This window comes from Choristoneura fumiferana, chromosome Z (genome assembly GCF_025370935.1).
Source record: "Choristoneura fumiferana chromosome Z, NRCan_CFum_1, whole genome shotgun sequence".
NCBI classification, from domain to species: domain Eukaryota; kingdom Metazoa; phylum Arthropoda; class Insecta; order Lepidoptera; family Tortricidae; genus Choristoneura; species Choristoneura fumiferana.
In genome coordinates, this window is record NC_133472.1 from 24,039,330 (window position 1) to 24,061,235 (window position 21,906).

At 36.9% G+C, this 21,906-nt stretch overlaps 1 protein-coding gene across 5 annotated transcripts in view; it reads right to left on the reverse strand.

Annotated features, from left to right (window-relative positions):
- Positions 1-21,906, reverse strand: part of LOC141431855 (uncharacterized) — a 127,004-nt gene that overhangs the window by 103,654 nt on the left and 1,444 nt on the right. The window contains exons 2-8 of one of the 5 annotated variants that reach the window (XM_074093121.1): positions 17,756-18,947; positions 17,477-17,669; positions 17,219-17,397; positions 16,994-17,125; positions 15,970-16,084; positions 15,451-15,550; positions 13,323-13,399 (exon numbers count right to left, since the gene is read on the reverse strand). In XM_074093121.1, the coding sequence (XP_073949222.1) occupies positions 13,342-13,399; positions 15,451-15,550; positions 15,970-16,084; positions 16,994-17,125; positions 17,219-17,397; positions 17,477-17,669; positions 17,756-18,940 (1,962 nt within the window). In that variant the 5' untranslated portion in view covers positions 18,941-18,947 and the 3' untranslated portion in view covers positions 13,323-13,341. Of the gene's footprint in view, positions 1-11,601; positions 13,400-15,450; positions 15,551-15,954; positions 16,085-16,993; positions 17,126-17,218; positions 17,398-17,476; positions 17,670-17,755; positions 18,948-21,906 lie in introns of those variants that run through there. The other 4 variants (XM_074093110.1, XM_074093139.1, XM_074093131.1 and 1 more) reach the window with 4 other exon arrangements.

A 21,906-nucleotide genomic window follows, 5' to 3' on the forward strand; every position in this document is an offset into this window, starting at 1 on the left:
GCAGGAACTGCGGCCTTTGACTACAACTCTAACTTCTAAGGGGTCCGTACCTAATTGATTGACCCCATTTTAATGGGGTCAATAAATTATGTACGTTTAGAACGCGTTAGTACGTAAGTATCTATTTTGTGAAGACGGTAGATATATTTTTGGCGATTTACTAAAGATAGTGTAAGCTAGTATTTAGATACATAGTGTAACTTTGTAAAACGAAGTTGTACCTATAGGTATGTACTCGTAGGTATTTAACAAAATATAGAAAAAGTACTCCAACAGGGAAAGTTTTATTTATTAGTTAGGTAGGTATTGAACTCGCGTTTGCCTTCGCTACAAAGCTAAGCAGCTATACGCAGGAAATTTGTCTAATTTTTCGTTTACATCTCCATGAGAAATTTATATTATCTATATGAATTTTATTTATTTATTATTATAATAATCTTTAAATAGTTGCTAATTGATAAAAAACAGGAAACCACGATACTAGTTGCTTGCAACAAAATAATAATGTGTCGGTTTTTCAATAATAATATAAACATTTTGTTTATAGCCAATGAAATAAGTAGGAAAGAGTGAAGAAAAACTTTTTAGTTCATCAGTTTATTTATCTAAGCTGACTTTAAGCTAATAACTAAACCAAGAACCGAAAAACACATATTGAGAATGCAAATCTGGATCTAGCAAGATATCAGTGCTTTTCTCGTTTAAGATGCCAATGGCCAGCTTTGTGTCACCTTGTCAGCGAAATAAGTTGTAATAGTTGTGGCTTTTATAATCAGATCAAAGTAAAAATGTGAGACGTTAATAAACCCGTAAGTATAGGTACTTAAGCAATTATTAAACCCAATTTATCGTTAAAACGTGTATCAATTTAACAAGCTCTATAAAAATTTTACCTATGTAAGGTTAGTTATCCATTACGCCAAACGTATAATTTTCATCTGATAAAAAACGTATTAATTTTGACCTGATATAAAAGCTCTAGTCAAAGAGACGGTAGGTGCCTAGGTAGGTACCTTTGGCACCTTAAACTAGAAGATAGCATCTTAAACAAGTTTTGCACTCAAAATATTTATTTATAGTTTTTGGCATCTACAAAATATTTATGTTATACTCAACTCGTATGGATAGTAAAACCGTTAAAATTGCATTTTTTATTTCTTTGTTTTCCCCGCCTTTTACCACACCTCAGAAAATTGTTTACGTACGTATAAGTCTATTCTTAATTGATAAAAATAATCAGGTTTGTAAACTTCACTGATTTGCAGAATCTATCTAAATAAGTAGGAACCCGTGCATACAGTAGGTAATGAGCATTCCCAATGCAGCTGTAGGGTTTAGGAGTTGGAAACGCAGATTTTCTGACCCTTTCTCTGTTTTGATAATCTTCTATGTTGGTAAAAATCAGTAGACTCGTAAACGTTGTAGGTACTAAATAAGTACCTACCCTAACGTGCAGGATTAAGTACTCCTAATTTTCTGAAGGATTGAAGACTATGAAACCTAAGTTTTCTTTACCCTGCTTCCATTTGATATCTTCTGATATTCATAAACCATGACGACTCGTAAATCACACTAATTTGCAGACAGTACCTCTGCTGTATCGGAATTTCTATTGTACTGTAATTTCCGAGATCGATTCGGATATCTTCATTTTATTTCAATATTTAGCGTAAAATAACAATATTTTACCTTAAATCAATTAATATGACATTAAACATGTTTGTTTATAACACTATTAGGAAAGTATATTACAAAAATATAATGAATGTAATAGGTATTAATGTGCTCGACGATAAGGTAATGATGTGTTATAAAATTAATAGGTACGACTGTAATTTTGATGTTTTCGGTTATAACGGAAGCTTTAAGGGATAGTAATGCAAGTTGATATTTTTTTCATACTTGAATCTGTGTTGTGCTGTTATCCGTATGCATCTACCAAATCCATTTAGCACAACCATAGTAGAAGGCCTAGCATGATCGACCAAGTCTATTTCTGTCGCATGTAAATGAGATGTAGATACCTACACTATTCTGACTCATAAAGGAATGGATGCAATGAGTGATTAAAAAGAAAATGGCGCGCGTGCTTGTTGTAGGCAACTACGAGTATCTGGAAATAAATTACTAGCTATTTATTATGCAATGGTCACACTTTTTGATTATTACCCATTTATGGCTAGATACTTAGAGGTTTGTGTAGTAAGTTCAATTGTACATAGACGATCCCAGTAGGTAATGTCAATATGCATAGCATTAATTTTATTACAAGTAGGCAGAACAATCAGTTTCGGGGTTACCGTATTCCTAATAAAAATTTGTCACCAACTTCCACCCGCTTAAAAACAATCACTTGTGGAACAAGTATCTAATTAGTTCTCGCAACTGGTGCTCGATGGGAACATTCCCGGCTTAGGTATCGTTATCAGTATTACATGACTCCGAAAATTACTCCTCATTCAAGACCTTTTGTTTGAAGCCGCAAAAGACCACAAAGTAGGCACTACATGTAACAATACACAATAGCTACGAACAAAGGAATAAAGGGATTATTAGAAAACCCCTGACTAAGTTGACTCCTTCCTTATGCCCAAATATTTTAGTTACAAGGGAAGCCTCGTTGTTAATGATACTGACCTCTTTTTGAGTTAATCCGCTCTACGAAGAAAGCTTAAGTTTTTTTGTTGAACTTTGACAATGGTTTTGTTTTGTTCATGGGTAGAATTATATTTTAAGGTTGTATTTTGTTTCAAACACTAAAATTACTAGAAGGTAATTTTTTTGGCTATTATTTTTTGTTTAGTCTCAGTGGTGTTCACTTGGTTAAAAATAATTCTTCACACAATTAATTAAACAGTAAGCTCGAGATCCTAAAAATTAAATCATAATGCGTAGGTTAATACGAGAACATAGTAGAAACAGGTGCATGTGCAACAATAACCTCATCATTAAGAAAGGTTGATTGAGACGGTTTGAAAATATCATGTCGTTATTAATACGTTACAGGCGTTTTTGTTACACCAAGCGATATCTTCGATTCTAAAATGGGGTCAAATGTATCGTTAAAGGACTTGTACAGATCTTGTCTGTATCTTACACAGATATCACTATGAGGAAATGCAAGCTATAAAATCGATGGCAGTATCAGTTTTGCAGGTGGTAGGACCTTGTGCAAGGTCCGCCCGGATTGCTACCACCATCTTGCTCGCTAATCCTGCCGTGAAATAGCAGTGCTTGCATTGTTGTGTTTCGGCGTGGAGATTAAGGCAGCCGGTGAAATTACTGGCACTTGAGGTATCCCATCTTAGGCCTCTAGGTAGGCAACGCATTTGCAATTCCCCTGGTGTTGCAGGTGTCTATGGGCGGTGGTAATCTCTTACCATCAGGTGACCCACTTGCTCGTTTGCCATTCAGTCGAATAAAAAATAAAAAAGTTATGATCGGGTTGGCAGCGATTTAATTCCTTGCATTTTACCTTTGCTAGTTAAAAATAAGGTAATAACAAAGTAGGTATCGCCGAATTACCAAGTACCTATCACCGATAAGCCAAGGTTTGCCCTAATTCTCGTTCCAACGTTTTTCAGTCCACTTTTATTTACATAATGATTATTTATTAATTAAGTAGATATATTTTGACAATGGACAAAAATAGTCAGTAGCAGAAGATGATGCACATTATTAAGTAGTAATATTGAAAAGCAATACAAGTAGTGTCTTAAAAATAGGGTTGTATCTTCTTCCCCGGTCTTTGTCACCTGCGTCAGACTGTACGCGTAAAATAGTACATAAGTACTATGTAGGCGAGTACCTGCCTGTTTAAATAATAATGAATACCTACACTAAAACGATTCGTAGATATTGTTTCTTTTGGCAGAGTATCGTTTGGCATAATATCACTACGTCAATTAATCTGATGATAAAGCTAGAGGGCGACCATAGAAACTCTGTGATAAACGACACGACTGCATCGAGTTTTGACTCATTTGATTTATTTTGACAAGTACTTTGGTAACCAAGGGCATAAAGTACGTAAAGTCAGCAAAAAAAACTTATATTACAAGTTTTAAGAAAAACTTTTACTGAACTGTTTACGGAACCCTTCATGTACGAGTCGTCCCAGTATATAATTCGAAAATCTGTGTAAATATTGCATTAAAACTAGAATGATATGGTATTTTCACTATTATGTTATACTTTAAAAAATTGCCCCAGTCCTTAATACGGAGATGGAACATGAATAAAATTACACAATTAAACCCATTTCTTTCCTATCAACGCTACAACATACTAGTATTAAGGCAAAGTATATAAAAAACCGACAAAATGTTGTGTAGGGGTTCCGTACTAATATTCGGCTTTGGCCCACAGGGCTGTAATAGTTTTTCTTTTAAATTCATTGTCATGTACACACTAGCAGTATAAATATCTACTATCATGATTTCTTTCAATTTTTTCAAGCCAATGGGCAAGCTAAAGCTTGTGAAGGATTTTTCTCCGCCGTGAAACTCAACGAAGTACATATTTCTTAAACAGATTTATATCACAAGTGTTCTGGCACAACCGACTTCAAAAAAGGAGGTTATCAATTCGGTTGTATTTTTTATATTTGTTACCTCAGAACTCCGTCATTTATGAACCGTTTTGAATTTTTTTTTGCGTTCGTCTAGGAATGCTTCCAATTAGGTCCCATAAGTACCAAATCAAGATCTGATGATTGGATCCTAAGATAATCGAGAGAATTCTTCCAACGTTGTAGTGACACCTATGGTAATTTTGATATGATATTTACCTAGTAGTAGCTCTTGCATTTGCTCTTGAAAATCATCATTTGGTGAAGTGGAACTGATCATGAAGACCACAGTTGACCATCGGAGTTACTAGGTACTCAATAAAAAGTATTTCACGGGTACAATTTTAATTACTTAACATAGTTGCTAAGCAATATTTTATGCTTCTCGTAATTCATGAAATGAAATGGGTGGTGAAGCACCAGGACTTCTCAATAATGAACGTCTCTGCATTGGAAAAAGCAATCTTTTGTAAAAGGTGACGAGTAGTTGACATTAAACTACCTATTTCATCTTAGATTATTTACACTAAAAGGCGTGAAAAAAATTATAACTAAAAATTGAACCAACTACAAAAAACCATGAAAATAATTTTCTACCAGTCTGAAGTCGGTGCCTCAACACGAGCCAGCAGGAGTGATTGAAGCCCAATATCATAAGTAGTGCGTAGGTGAGGTAGGCGACTATAGGATAGGTCCACTTCTGCTGGCTCGTGCTGAGGCACCGACTTCAGAGTGGTAGAAAATTATTTCCATGGTTTTTAGTCAGTTCAATTTTTTGTTATTAAATTGGCACTTGCATGTAACTTAAAATGTATGTAAGTTTAATTCTGAAAATTGTCAGTAACATAACTTTCATTCAATTGTTTTGGTTTGTTTAGTGCAGTTTGGATATCCATCATAACAGCCATAAGCGCCGGCTGGAATATATTTAAGAGGTGCGTTATATAATTATTATTATAAATTAGGTATCTACCTATAAATTTTATTCTGTATTTTAGCCATGTTATCTAATTTAATGTTAGAAGGGTGCAAAAAGTTACACCAATTAATACATATTGTTCGAAAATTGGGTTGGCTACTTTAATCGGCATAAAAAGTTAAAGGTAGACAGCCGAACGGACTGACGATGATCTTTGTTACAACAGTTATTTATAAATGTAGGCAGCACATTTTTAATTAGGAACAAAATTATTGAAAATAGTTAATTACTCATAATGTATTTAATTTGTCCAAAATTTTGTTTTGTGCGAATTTTCCTATTTCTAAATAAGAAATACCATATTCTAGAGTCTAGGGTCTAGGATCTAGAGTGCCTAGGGCAAACAAACAATTCTTCAGGATCAACTAATATTTAAGAAAAAACAGAAATTTAAAAAATACTACCCATTGTTTCCAGTTCCCTTTGTCTTGGCCTGCCGCATCTCAAATATCCATTCTGTATGGACACCTGTTATACCTGTCTGTAGTATAAGTAGTTACTATTTGTAAGACCAGTGCATTGAAATCGGTAACTATACAAATATAACCAGCAACCAGTAAAGTTATTTTCGATGAAGTATTTTTATTTCCCGTCATTTCGACATCTACCTCTGTCGAAAGCCGAAAAATAAATTTTGTAATAATGTTATAAAAATATAAGAAAATGAGCAAATCCCTACCCCACAACAACTGAATAAACCAATTTGCTATAAAGTACTATGTGCCCCTACATACTGTATATCTAGTACACATCACCAGACACTCATAGAAAAATCACATGACACGCATATTTTGCATAAGCTTAACTACCATAAGGTCGCGGGTGAGCAAGGAAATTCTTTTAGTTCATTGATTTAAAGTCCGCAAAGTAACGTCTGATTCAATAAACTATTTAAAATCACATTTTACTATAATAGATAATAGGAAAAATGCGTCTATTGAATTGAAGAGATACCCAAAAGTTAAGCATGTATTCAATATAGCAGAAGTAGATTCCTTTTTGTACATTTCGAGAAGTTGATGAATGGTCCAAAATTCAACAATATTCCTATTATACGAAAGAGTACTTACTCTACCCAACTAAATTAACGTGCCTAATTCATGCGAAACTTGCTAAGACGATGTTACAAGTATTATGCAAATAATTTATTTTTATAAAGATTCAAGAGTGGATGCATTTATGTAGTCGCATTTCGCATCTACCTTCTTCTTGGGATTATTAAGTTATGCTAATGCAAAGAAAATATTTAGAATTAATCTTTATTACTTTGTATGATTATAATTACCTATGTTTTAAATACCTACTCATTTTGTTACAAGTTATTACAGACGAACAGTAACATGGACTGCGGCCGCTATCGACCGTTGTCCCGCCAGTTCGGCGGCTGCTTTGTACCTATTCTATTATTTCATGATCCGATAAAAAAGGAATAAAGACTCGCAGCCTAAACGCAGGAATGTTGTAGATTTTGTTTTAGGCGGCGCCGGCGCCGGCCGCATTAGTGGCCGCTCGCCGCGACAACACTTACACATTAGCCCCTCGCGGACCAGGCGCCCCACCCGAAACAATACAACCAACATTTAACCACACACTATTTTGGACCGAACCACTTAATACTCTAAGCTGATTTTTAAAAACTTCTTGATGAAACTTCTTACGTTAAAGTTTAACAGCCATTTAAGTTTCGTTGCTGCACAAGGTCCTATCAAAAACTTATTCTCAACCAATTTGGACGGGGTTCAAAGTAAGTAAGGTCGATATCTGTTCGCGTGCGAGTGGTCACTAGCGGAACGGGCGGACGCCCACTTATCGATCGAACAATTCACCCGATACGTGTATACGTGTAATATATCAATTGTTGCGGCTGCCGTCCGTCCGTCCGGCTGTCGCGTCTGCTAATGAATTTCGTGCCATTAATTGCAGCTCATGGCGTCTGAGCAGGACGATCTCAGACGCATTCCCGACCCTACCGGCCGAAGTCCGGACTCGCTTTATCGTTGCTAGCCTTATCTTTGTAATCCTTATTAATAATTTTGGACCTCATCATCATCATACCAGCCTATTTACGGCCCACTGCTGGGCACAGCCCTCCTATCAGGATGAATTGGGAATTTTGTACCTAATCACCTGTAATGATATTGTGCTTACTTTCCATTAAGCTTTTTAAATACTTGCTGTTTCCTAAGGTTTTGCCTGCAAATAATTCGTTTATCAGTAGGTATCCCGAAGGAATTATGCAATGTTGGGTCAATTCAATTTTGAATTAAAATACCTTCATGTCGAATACTATTTATCACGATCGGTGTACCAGTTTTACCGTGAGGTAGAAAACAGACAAACAGAGAGAGTTACTTTGGTATTTATAATATTAGTAGTCACAAAAGCTCAAAACACTCTTCTTTAGTCTGAGAATTTATTGAGTTATTACATACACATTTAAAATTTGAGATATTTTTGAGCCTTTCAAAGCAAGTTTACAAGGCATCGAGGCTATACCTTCGGATGCGACGCGGATAGTTTAATTAAGATTCCCATTAAGAATCAAGATTCGTGTTTCCAGAACGGCTAAACCGCAATAAGCAAATAACCCTACTATAATACCCTAATACCCTATAATAAGCAATAAAACACAATACATTAAACATTTTAAAATATGATTATGTACAAAAAATATATAACCTAGCCTAACCTATAAATAAAAAATCCCTCCTAGGTCGCCGTCGCTGTTCATTGTGCCCAGAAGGCTGGCAGCATTCCCGCGTTGTATCGCAAGGCTAATCCTTTGCCCAAAATAGCTGCCAGCCCTCTGGTCACCTAAAACATCAATGAGGCGCGCGGATATCTCTTTCGCGATATCGCATGCGCCTGGCCCCCACGACCCTAGGGTCTCAACACCAAACGGCGCAAAAATATAGTCCTTCCCAACTATGCAAGTATAAATATCACCATTAATTTAAGATAGTATCACCGTAACCATGTAAAGTATGATCACTTTACAAAATATTTGCACTAGACAAAATAATACACAAGATTCAAGCTATTTTTCGATTTGTTTCGCCAAAATGTTGGTCAAACCGTATCTCCCACCCACGAGTGGCCACGAGGCGAAGTGAACAGAATGGTGACTATCGACGTTTTAGTTTATTACTAGCTTTTGCCCGCGACTTTGTCCGCGTGTACTTTAGTTATCAGGGCATATGTTTTAATTAACCCCCGTTATAATTGAGACATTTGTATCTGTGTGCAAAGCGTAAAATTAGTTTTCTCGTGTGCTTCCGGCGAGAAACGAATCTTACTCTAGAACCCACAGTAAGTATATATTCGAAATTGCACTGTACATAATATTTTTTAAATTAAGTACGGATAACCACACAAAAAGTACGCTTATATTAATATTATTGATTTTATTATGCACAACCCGATGACTAATTTTTAAGTTAGGTACACCTACTGCATAATAATTTGCAAACTAATTTCACACATCATTTTAAATATCAATTTAATTTCCACATTTTAGTTGTACATTTTGTATGAAAAACCCCCGTCCCCTATTGAAGTCGCCAACACCATACGGATCAATTTAAATTGTGATCAGCCTATTTTTAGTCTAGAAATAAGGAAGTCTCATAGAAACTCCCCCCTAACAAATCGAAAGCTACTTTTTCCTTTTTTATCTGCCTACGCAGATCATTTTTATTTTTAATCAAGACCTTGTAAGTATACCAATTTTCATAATGCTAAGTCCAGAAATGAGAAAATTTCCATACAATCTTTACCCCCCATTTTACCCGGTTAGGGGGGAATTTTATCCATTACACCTACACAGATAATTTTTCATTTTAATCGAGAACTTATATACCTACCTATTTTAATACCTCTAAGGCCAGAAATGAGAAAATTTCCATACGTACTTTACCCCCCATTTTACCCTTTCAGGGGGAATTTTATCCAGTTCACTTACACAGATAATTCTTAATTGTAATCAAGAACTTATACACCTATTGTCATACTTCTAAGTCCAGAAATGAGAAAATTACCATACAAACTTTACCCCTCCATTTTACCCCTTTAGGGGGGAATTTTATCCATTTCACCAAGACAGATAATTTTCAATCGTAATCGAGAACTTATAAACGGAATCACGTAGCAGTACCAGTACTTCGTGCTACTAATGTCATGTTAAAATCCCATACATTTGCTAAAATAAATCATAGCGAAATTGATTATGAAAAGATTTTACCTGTTAGTATTTCAGTTTCCTTGACTGTACCTACAGGGTGTCGACAGCACTGAAGTTTAAATGCCTCTAAAATTCTAAATCTTTTAATCTCATTATAAATGAGTAAGTGTAATAAGTACGTATTACACTGTGGTAGAAGCATAATCTCACGTACTGTGGTAAGTGACATCTAGCGTTTCTTCATGTAACTCAATAAACCAAACACAACCAAAAAGCCACACAGTGATGCAACCACTTCCTACATAAACAGTGGTATATTTAAGTTCCACACTGTGCTAGATCGTTCATGTTATTCAGGTTATTATGAGTTCAATACTCGAATATAGTTAAGCCCGATCGGTACAACGAAACATTGTCGGCATACGGGGTTGCTTTGTTCGTTCTAAACTTGTTCACGAGTTAAACTGCTAACGCCATCTATGTGGTTTCGTGGTAACTAATAGTTCAACAGAAAATAATTGATGGCGCTGCAATCAAAAATAGTGTAGGTAAGTTTTGGTTTTTAACCGACTTCAAAAAAGAAGGTTCTATATTCCAATCCATATTAATATTATAAATGCGAAAGTGTGTTTGTATGTTTGTGTGTTTGTCCGTCTTTCACGCCGTAACGGAGCGACGAATCGACGTGATTTTTGGTATAGAGATAGTTTATGGGCCCGAAAGTGACATAGGCTACTTGTTATACCGGAAAAATGCACAATTCCTGAGAGAACAGACGCGCGATAACCGAATACCACGCGGGCGGAGCCGCGGGCAAAAGCTAGTGTTTGTATATATTTTTTAATGTATGTTCACCGATCACTCAGTCAATTGTGGAGCGATTTTCAAAATTATTTTTTTATTCGAAAGAGCAATCTTCTGAGGTGGTGCCATTCCACTCCTGCTGGCTCGTGCTGAGTCACAGACTTCGAGCTAGTAGGTACCTAGTAACATATTTTCAGTGGTTTTGTAGACGGTTCCATTTATTGTTATTTTTTTATTTTTTTGGAGTCGGTTTTACTTTTTCGTTTAAAAATTTCATTATGTATCAAAATCTAATATTATATATTATACGAATTATGTTTTTTTTTTGATACTAAATTAGTGTTTCAATCTCAGTTGAATAATATAATGCAACAACTCCATATGTTAAAATTAGTTTGATTAAATTTTCGGCTTGCGGACATTGAAATCGCGATTTAATTTAAACAAAAGATGAACATTCTATATTTTTTAAGGCTAATTTCAAAAAATAAGTTAACGCAATATATAGATAGATATATTATATTGTCCAGTTTAAACTGAGATGGAAACTCTAATATTGTATCACGTTCAACATTTTACCATGTACCTATTGTAATTGTTATATCCCTTAGACGAGCAATTTTAAATAATTATTTTATTTGATATATTTCAGGTAAGAAATAGTTCTAATGATTTCGATGAAATTTGCTATGTGGAAGTTTTCAGGAGTAAACAATCCATCTAGCTTGGGTTAATTTCTGGTGGTGCCTAAGTAATGCTTATGATTAGGTATACTATATTACTTTTCAGTAATTTTCAATCTGTCTGTAGATAAGTTGGTACAGTCGAGAAAACTGAATAACGTACCAAGGTAGAACCTTTGTACTACTAGGTACTGGTATGTCACATCCCATACATTTGCTAAAGAACTCATAGCAAAATTGATTATGAAAATGTTCCACCCTGGTACCTAGTTTCCTCGACTGTACTTAGATTGTTTTAGTACTAACCTCTTAGGTGGTGCAGATGCCTGACTGATTTATTTATTGTACGGTGTTGGAAATGATGGATAGAAAAAAAAACAAGCTATGTATTGTAGGAATGTATTATCTAAGCAGGTATACCTACTTAGGCAACATTAGGAAAACTTACCGTACCTAACGATTCAAGAGGTTTATTCATTCCAAGTGCAAAATATTACTTATTTTGTTATATATTGTAAGTATACATAATTTACCATATTATATCTGTACACCTTAACAATAGACACCTACAAACACATCATGTGCCGGGCCTATTACTCTAAAATAAAGTATTTAGAAAATGCAATGTAGATATTTTATGTACTCTTGATCCTTAAATTAATTGAAGTCCCTAGTGATAAATTCGTCACAGTTTTATATTTAATAACTTAAGTCTACATAAAAATATAATCGAATTTCTACAACATCAAAAGGCAAGTACATAAGTAATAAATATTATTATTACTAGTGTAGAACACATTTAAAGTGTACGGCTAAGATTTTGCAAAAAATAAGCAACCGCGGAAATCGTCTGTCAGTTTCCAAGTCCAAATTTTGTCTAATTAACTTATAGGCTTAGTTTGAATGATCTATGTTCGCTTTGCCCCAGACGAATTCACTTTTCCTCATACATGATAAATAATAACATATAGATACAACAAAATTTGCTCAAAACGTTGTTTTTGTACATAGATAGGTGAATTGTATTATTATTTTTAATTATTTACAGACTTCGCTTTACTTCACTTTTTATATCCATTTGTCTCTTTACTTAAAATTTTCAAGTTAATTTTGACCGACTTCATAAGAACAGCAGCATTATTACATGCAGTTTTTTACAACTATTGATATAGAGGTCTGATGACAATGTAACCTCAGAAATGGATAAATGAATTAATTTTGGGATTAATGAATACTAGTCAAAAGAAAAGAAGGGCCATTTGAATTTCATCGAAAAAAAAATACGTTTGCGTTTTTCCTGAATAATGGAATGAAAAGTATTTGTATTGTATCAATAAAACCATTTTTAAGGCAAGGAATGTTGTACCTAGAAAATATGTTTATTATTATTTTTGCTTTACCAATAAAAAATGGTTCCTATTTTCTTTTGGGTAGTATTTGTACCACCAGTAAAAAGATTAAATTATAATCGTTTTTTGACAGAAGAACTTATTGCGATGAACTTGGGTAACATTGCGAGATGTTGTAACATTGCTCTAAAGTCAACATTGGCTCTGAAAATGTACCAACAGCTTGATAAGGAGATGAAACTCTGTACACACACCCGACATACTCGCGAGTAAACACGACGTTCATCTCCATACTAAACAATTAATAATACACTAAGTATTACTTAAATATTTTAAGCAATTTACAAGTTTAGTGTAATTCGAGGCAATAGGTGCCTACTTATAAATATAATAATAATAACTTATAAGCCACATCGATTTTATAAACTTCTTTTGTAAAAATAACAAACTAACACGATGAAAATTGAATAAATACAATGTTGACTTACAAAACATCGTTTTAATAAACTTTGATACTTATCGGATTATTTTTAAGTGTTACAATAGGTATTTGGTTGGTCACAACATTTGTTTACAATTTTAATAAAATGTACGCTGATGTTAACGGTACGCTTTGTACAGTCAGTACAATTGATGTTACAGGAGTAGTCTAAGTTCATTTAAACACTACTACATTATCAAAAGCGTTAGTGGTTGTCCAGATGTTTTTGGTCACCTTGGCCACGCCATTACGTTTGATTTTGACGACTGTTGAGTTGAGAGCACGGGGTGAGTTATTAGGGCGGGCGGTAGTGCGGTGCGCCCGTTGCCGCTGATCGCTCTAACGGTGGTATCCTGCAAGAACACACATGATGATAATTAATCTTGATCATATTATACAGCTACAGCTTAGTTGCCATAAGTAAGTACATCAACTATACACACCGACACCTAAAAAGTAAAAAAAACATGGTGAAGTGAAACACACAGCATCATAACCTACCTAGCCAAGAACCTTGAGATAACGTAAGACATAATCAAATAGATACAGTCGTCATGCGAATAACACTTGTTTCTGCTACTTCAACGAATATATTACGGTGCTTCTATTCGTAATGTGCCTCGTTAAACATTGTATTTTGATTATTGTCGAGTTTTGCCTTATAACTTATAAATAGGAAGGTTGTTTGTTTTATTTGACAGTGGGATCATTTTGTTTGTATTTTTTTAGGGTTCCGTAGCCAAAATGGCAAAAACGGAACCCTTATAGTTTCGCCATGTCTGTCTGTCTGTCCGTCCGCGGCTTTGCTCAGGGACTATCAATGCTAGAAAGCTGTAATTTTGCACGAATATATATGTAAGCTATGCCGACAAAATGGTACATAAAAACCCAAAAAAACATTTTTTTTAGAGTACCTACCTCCCATAGACGTAAAGTGGGAATGTTTTTTATCTCATCCAACCTTGTAATGTGGGGTATTGTTGGATAGGTCTTTTAAAGCCATTAGGTTGTGAAAACGATTTTTCGATTTAGTGATATGTTTGCAAAATATTCAACTTTAAAGTGCAAATTTTCATTAAAATCGAGCGTCCGCCCTCTGCAATATAAACCGGTAGGTGGAAAATTTTGAGAAAATTCAGGATGGTAGTAAGTATACCAAACTTACAAAGAAAACTCTAATGGTTAAGTTTCCTTGAGAATTATTAGTAGTTCAAGAGTAAATAGCAGCCTAAGGTATAAAATATACCTAAACTTGGAATATTCCGTACAAAATACGAAATCCTTAGATTTTAGAGGGGGGGTGGGACGGACGATCGATTTTATTGAAAATTTGCACTTTAAAGTTGAATATTTTGTCTATGGGAAGTACTCTGAAAAAAATTTTTTTTGAATTTGTCGGCATATTTTACATATATATTCGTTTATAATTACAGCTTTCGAGCATTGATAGTCCCTGAGTAAAGCCGCGGACAGACAGACAGACATTGCGAAACTATAAGGGTTCCGTTTTTGCCAATTTGGCTAGGGAACTCTAAAAAAGGAGAGGAGTTATGACGTCATTTTTTTTTGTATGGGAAAAATGAAACCTATCGTGTGTGGTATCTAATGAAAGGGCTTAATAAGCAAATTCTAAAAATATATCAACATCATTATATTTCAGTCACTTGTTTTAAATGAAAATAAAAATCACTTTCAAAACATACCAAGTTTGGGCTCCTCCAGTCCAGATATGGCAGGTACGGTTGAATCATTATTTGTAAAATACTTATACCTAAAAATGATATGAAATAGCCTCATATCCAACCCCAAGAAAGCAATTTTGAAAATATTTATGGCACACCATAAGAAAGCAACTTAAATATTGCAATGTATAAAATCTCCAACATAATAGTTTGTAAAGTAAGGGACACCAACACGTAGATTTAGTATAGCGTGAATCACGTGTGATTCAATGAAATAGCCAGAACTGATGTTAAATGATTTGTAGTGCTGATGAAAAATTTAGTGTAGTATTTTTAGGCTGAGATGAGGTCTTTTTAAATGATAATGAAAATACATAGGTAGGTACTTAACAAGGTTATGCTGATCACATCTCAGTATCAAATGAAATGAATGGGCGAATTCCAAAGAAGCCAGAAAAGATGATAAAGTGCCCAGCTTTTGAACTGGGCCCTGCTCACAATGCCACTGGAAATCGTATAGATAGTGTGTATAAGTACATACATGCAAGGTCGATCGGCAAAGAGTAAGAAAACGTCCTTGCATTCAAACACACCATAAATACCATTAGATGTGACACCGCAAGTAAAGCGTAGTAATTTTTGCAAGGCTATGTGTATGACGGTTAATATGATATGTTTGTGTTTTAGACAAAGGGAAGGGCAAGTCAGAGGGGAGTACTCACATGTCGGTCTGGTGGCGCGCCGCGGGCAGCAGCAGCAAGGGCGCGCCCGCCTCCACCGCCGCGTACAGCGGAGGCAGCACCTTGTGCGAGTGTGCCTCCACTGCGGACCACCACACACCACCGTTAGCCTTACTACTATCACCGTGCACAAATAATGTGATCATGGACAAATAATATAAGTCGCTCCGTTTACGAGTACAAATCCGTACAATCGACAAACAATTCAAAAGTAAGTTAAGTTCACTGCAAATAAGTAATTACAGCAACGCGATTTTACACCAAATATTATTTGTACATTTTAGATAATGGTTTATGGCTATAGGTGACACAGTTCTTGAAGGCATCGGAGGGTGTTACTTTGTATTATTACTTCTCTCGCCTGCTGTGCCTTGAACGGCGTCACCTGCTGTCCGGCAAGCACTTATGTCTACCATACCAGCCACAAACAAATGGCACGAGGGCCGGCGTAGCACTGCGCAGCCCTCGCACAGCCTCGGTACGTACTCTAGCGCCACGTACCAGGGAGCGCGCCCGGCCCGGGGCGCGACACGCCGTGCGCGCCGCCGCCCATGCTCTTCGGCTTGCGCTTGCGGGTCTGGATGCCGTCTTTCTTCATACTTAGTGGACGATTCACCTGGAATCGCGCGTTTGATACTAATCGTATTTAGCAGGAATTATAAGATAACGGCGCAAGCCGTGGACGTTACTGTTACCCACGCGACATCGCCAGTGTAACTGTCATTCCCAGACGGGGGAACTCCTCGCAATCTGCCGCCACGCGGTCCTATCATCCTTTAAACAAGCGTATCTACATACGAAGAGATAATTGATAAAAGATTATTTATCTCATTATGAATATTCGTGGTCGTGCGATGATAATTCTCTATCAGTCGGTAGCCCCGTTTTATCTCGCGAGATTAGATGACACCCTGTGTTTTGATTTTTTTATACAGACCCAATATTTGCCGAGGAGTTCCCTGATAACTGCGACTGCACTGGGCTCCGATTAGATACCTGCCACACAGCTCAGCGGGCGCGTAATCGCGCGCCGTAATCAATGGATGCGAGCCTCTCGCGCAGTTGCGGTGCCGCTAATCACTATTGCTAATCCGTTCACAGTTTTAATTTTTACGATGCGGCTCGTGTAAGTTTTTGGTAACGAAAATATAGAATAGATTTGTGAAAAATTTCGTTTTGATAATATTTAACGGTAGCTAAACTACTTAAGTAAATAAGTACTTGATTCTTGGATCGTCACCAAATTGCCACTAGAGCAAAGTTCTATACATTAATGAAATGGCTAAGCAATCACCATTTAAAGTGGGTAAGAATCGAAATGCAAAATTAGTTTACATTGTATTACAGGTAAATGTATAATATAAGGATGTTAAAAAGTGACCTTGATGACCGATGAAAAATTTAGTTGATTTTTTTGTTTTACAGTAGGTACGGGTAATTCTGCCACATTCCAGAAATATAGTCATTAATAGAAAAGCAGTGGTAACTAAATTGGCATTACTTATAAATAGTAACTGTTACTCACGTTGTGTAGTTTATAGTAGAGGCCACATGCATTACAGACGGGCTCACCGTTGTTGTTGCGCCGCCACAACGTAGTGTTGGAGGTGCGACAGTTGGCGCAGGTGACGCCAACGCGCCTGTTGCCGTTCGTCGGCTGAAAAAGTAATACACATTTAGGTATATGCTCTAAAAAAATCCTAAAGGGTTATTATAGACACTTATTGCGTTTTGTATATATTGTAAATACCAGTGCTTGTTGTGGTTTAGCTTTCTGTCCTTTGAGCGGCGGTCGGTTGACGCCATTTATGCGTGTGTAAAGGCCACAAGCATTGCACAGGTAGTGGCCAGTGCCGTCGCGTCGCCAAAGTGGAGTCGTTGCCGCGGCGCAGTTTACACATTCTTTGACTTCTCCCATGCCAGCCATACCTACAACATTTATTTTGTATATTGTGATACGCATCGTTTGTAAGGTAAGAAAGTTTTTGTAGCGAAAAACTGTATTTACTGGGGTCAAAACCATCGTCAATAGGAAGCATGTTGTGAGCGGGCCACGGTTGTGCCTGGGCCGCGTATCCTTCTACCAGTAGGCTGCCCTCGTATCCCGAAACCGGTACGTACTCCACGCCGCCGCCTTGGCCAAGGTAGTGCTCTCCGGCAACTTTATATTGCACAGCATTCCCATGCGTATATAGAGTCACCTGGAAATAAAATACATTAATTACATTATTGCTTAAATTTTAAAGTGGAGGCTTTTTATTAATTTAATATATTTTAAATTATGAACCTGCTGAGAATTAGGACTCGCTGGAGCTTCGTAGACAGTCTGTGATGGCGGTACAACAGATCCATACACGACATGTGCTCCGCGCGTCGTTAGGGATGAAGATGAAAGAGTAGGATCACTCCGGTAAAGAAGTTGGCTAGGTGGGGACTCGTCTCCTCTTGTTCCTGAGGCTGCAGCGCCTGCTGCACCCCCATACAATGTCAGCAGCTCTTTGCCCCCGCCACCATATGCACTGTACCCTCCAGCCCCGCCATATTGTGGGCTCTGCCCTGCATATGCATACCCTCCGTGTACAGACGTCACCGGTTGCAGACTGGCATATGTTGTTGGCCTTAATTCACTTTCACCCCTGGTTTCATATTTGACCTGTTGGTACGCAACTCCTACTGCTTGTTGGCTATTTAAAGAAGTAGTTTGGATCATTTCGAGTGATGATGACGCGGATACTTGGTCGCTTAGAACTGCCCCATATTGTCTGCCATCACTGGTTCCGGGCGCACCAATATCATCGTTTTGTGCATATTGTAATTGCTCGGGTTTGTCTTTAGCTCCAAGAAAAGAATCGTGTCCGTGATCGTCTGGATCGCCATCTTGAGCTACAATGACGTGATGTGGTGCACCGTAACGTAAAGACAGAGGTCTGCTGCTATATGCGGGGCGTTGTGGGGCCCGAGCGTATTGTACTTGCATGCGTTTGTCCGTTACTGGAGATGGCAATGTCCTATAAGGTTCTTGTTTAAAGGCTAAGTATCGAGCCGTTTCTGCTTCTACTAAGCGCAGTCTTTCCTCATCATAATGTTGTTGAGCTACGTTTCGCGCTTCGTTCTCTTCCAGCTTTGGTGCATATTGGTGCATTTGTGCATTTTGTTCATGTTCTAGTGGTGGTGGTTCAGGTGGCTCATCTTTAACGCCATCTTCAGGATTGATTTCCGCATCGTCGGTGGTGATGTGGCCAGCGGCAGTGATAGTGCGTACGGCGCGCCGGGAAGTGATTACCGATTGAGGCTGCGGAGTGTCCTGCTGATTTGGGACCGGTGGTTCAGAGGCAGCGCCCATGTTTTTGTCCGCGGCGCGGTCTTGCTCTAAGCGCTCTTCGTGCTTGACTAGTTGCAGAGCTTCAGCCGCAGCTTGTAATTCCTGTTGGTTCTCGTTGTTACCTCCGGCGGCATTCACTTCGGTCTCCATGCTGATACTGTAAGAAGGTTTTTTGTTATTTAAAATTTGTAGTCGTTTTACGTCACATAACGACTTGTGTGTTTAAATTTCTTTAAAGGCGTTAGGGCCGGATATTCCGCCGGCGCGGAAATGCAAACAGCACGGGGCTAACCGGCGCCAGCGCAGTCTATGGACCCTTGTTGACACCAACGTGTCACTGACTTTAAGCTGAGTAGTTAGCTATCTAAGTTTTAACAAAAGTAGATTAAAACTATATATTTGTTGAACTAAAATAATTTATTTGGTCACCCGCGACTTATTTTTTTTTAATTATATTAGTTCATTGATATGGACCTCCGCAAAGTAACGCCTGATTCAATAAATTATATATATTTGTTATTTTTTCATTATTACTTTACTTAGATCCAAGTATAACAATCGGATAGTATAATCTGTAATGTAGGTACCTAATATTCATTGTTATTTTTAGTTTTTATAAAGTTGCATTTTTTGAAGAGATCTTTTGAAATCAGAGGTTTAATTTATAATCAGTTTTTAGTCTACATTTCGTTTCTAAACCGTCGCAAGTCCGTTGCAACTGCGGCGTGAGGCGACGACGAAAAGTCCGGGCGCTGTGTGCTTAGCGCACTATAAGTGCGTGTTGGGTAAACTAAATTCTATACCTTTAATATAGAGACAATTTTTGGTTTTAAAAGGTGGGGTTTGTATTTTGTAACTTAGAGTAAAACATGATGAGTTAAGGTGTATTTTTGGATAAATTTAGTCGCGGTATTTCCGCCCCGGCTAAACCCTGCGCCTGCACCGGCAGTTTATGGCGAGCTCGGTGTTTGCTCGACACACTGATGGTAAGCGATAACCACACCAGGAATTACATCTTCTGATAACAACTGTTTATTAGTGCTTCATCATAGTAACAGTCTGATGCGCCGTTACTAAGCTGTCTTTTAAATAATACATGTATACATATCGCTATCCATAACTTTTATTTTCTAAAACTAACAAGACTATTTTCTCTTTTCAGTTTAAGTTTTTTTTAGTCCTCATTTGTCTAAAGACAGGTATATGGATTTTTGCAACACAATCACGTACTCGAAGGATTCTTTTTATCAAGCGAGTTACGTTCGCGTTCTCGGTAGAGTATGAAGTAGTTTATAATTTATTTAAGATTTTTGCCAGTTGTTTCATAGTCAGCTATCGTCGTTCTATGACTGTCTAATGTAGGTATTTAAAAAAAAGCCCGGTTCTACTCCCTTAAAATATTTCGCGTTCAGTTTAGAATAAGGTGTAAAAAGGTGACAGCATGGCGTAAAGCCTTTGTGCCATACACCATCGCCGTGATAAAATGCGTTCTTTTTTCTAAACGAATGTAACACGAAGCACGCTGCATTGCATTATGTAGAACCTTAAGTTAGAATTAACGTTACTTTGAGTTGTGATATCATCATTTAACTTGAAGAAATATCATCAATAGCTAGGATTAATGGTGTATTTTTTTAAACATAGACCGTGCAAGCAGCCCTAAAATGATATCATTGAAAGATCATGATCATCCATCATGATCATCCCAGCCTATATACGTCCCACTGCTGGGCACAGGCCTCCTCTCAGAACAAGAGGGCTTGGGCTATAGTTCCCACGCGGGCCCAGTGCGGATTGGGAACTTCACACGCACCATTGAATTGCTTCGCAGGTTTGTACAGGTTTCCTCACGATGTTTTCCTTCACCGCAAAGCTCGTGGTAAATTTCAAATGTAATCCCGCACATGAATTTGGAAAAACTCAGAGGTGCGAGCCGGGGTTTGAACCCAAGACCCTCTGTTTGAGAGGCGATAGGTCAAACCGCTAGGCCACCACGGCTTTTTTTTTTGAAAGAAAGAAAAAATAAACAAACTCAGAATCCGTTCATAATAATATTAGGCGCCATTATTCGTTAACTCTTTCAAAATCTGACAGGCGTGTTATACGCAATTAGGTTAGGTAAACTTACGAGTGCCCTTCATTGTCGTCCCAATAGTTGCCATCTTAAATTTATGTATTTAGCAATAGAGGTTACATCAGGGTGCTATCTATTGCGCATCAGCGTGTCGAGCTCGAGATATATGTATTTATATCTTATTAATGTTTGGCTGGAGCACTCAGTGTTCACGAAGTAAAACAATATCCCATCGAAAAGGTTACATGCAAAAAATGCAAGTCTCTCAAAGCAATTCTTATATTGCGAAAAAGTGTTGAGATGCAATATTAATCTATACTATACCTTGGTTATTTTAGTCAGTGCCGGGGGTGTTCATGGACATCGATTTCCACCATTTTGCTTATTTTAAAACAGTGGAAAAACACATTTTATAGTTCTTAAATAGAGTAGGTAAGCCAAATTTTTCTTTAATTATATTTTAATATCTTGGTCCTACAAAAGGTTCTACGTTTGCATAAAATCAGTTTTTCGCTACAACATTACGAGTAGAACCCGTTTATTTAAAAGCCGATAAATGCAGATGAAGGGCAATTGATAGTTATGGGAAATTTCGAATAAGACACTCGCCGTTTTTACTGGTTTTTTTTTTTGTATTGTGTTTATTAAAATTATTAAAATATAATATAAATTCTTAATAATAATAAATAAAAAGACGGAAAACCTCTGATTCGATAAAATGCACAAAACTTTCAACGTCATGTAAATGTCGCATAGAGTCACAAAATTTAGCCTGAGCAGTAAGGCACTTTCGCTTGACAAATAGCTTAAGGATAATTCGCAGAGCGTGTTAAACTGAAAAAGACATTTGAAGGTCATAAATGATACTTTTTCTGGATATTTTGAAGAGAAAAAATTAAAATAATTAAATATATCTAAGAATGTAGAGTAGAGTATTGTATGATTGCTAAAAATTCTATGAACATCACAAAATATATTATCGGATTTTGTGTTTTGTACGGAATTTTCTAACCTTAGGTATATTTTATGACTTGGCTGCTAT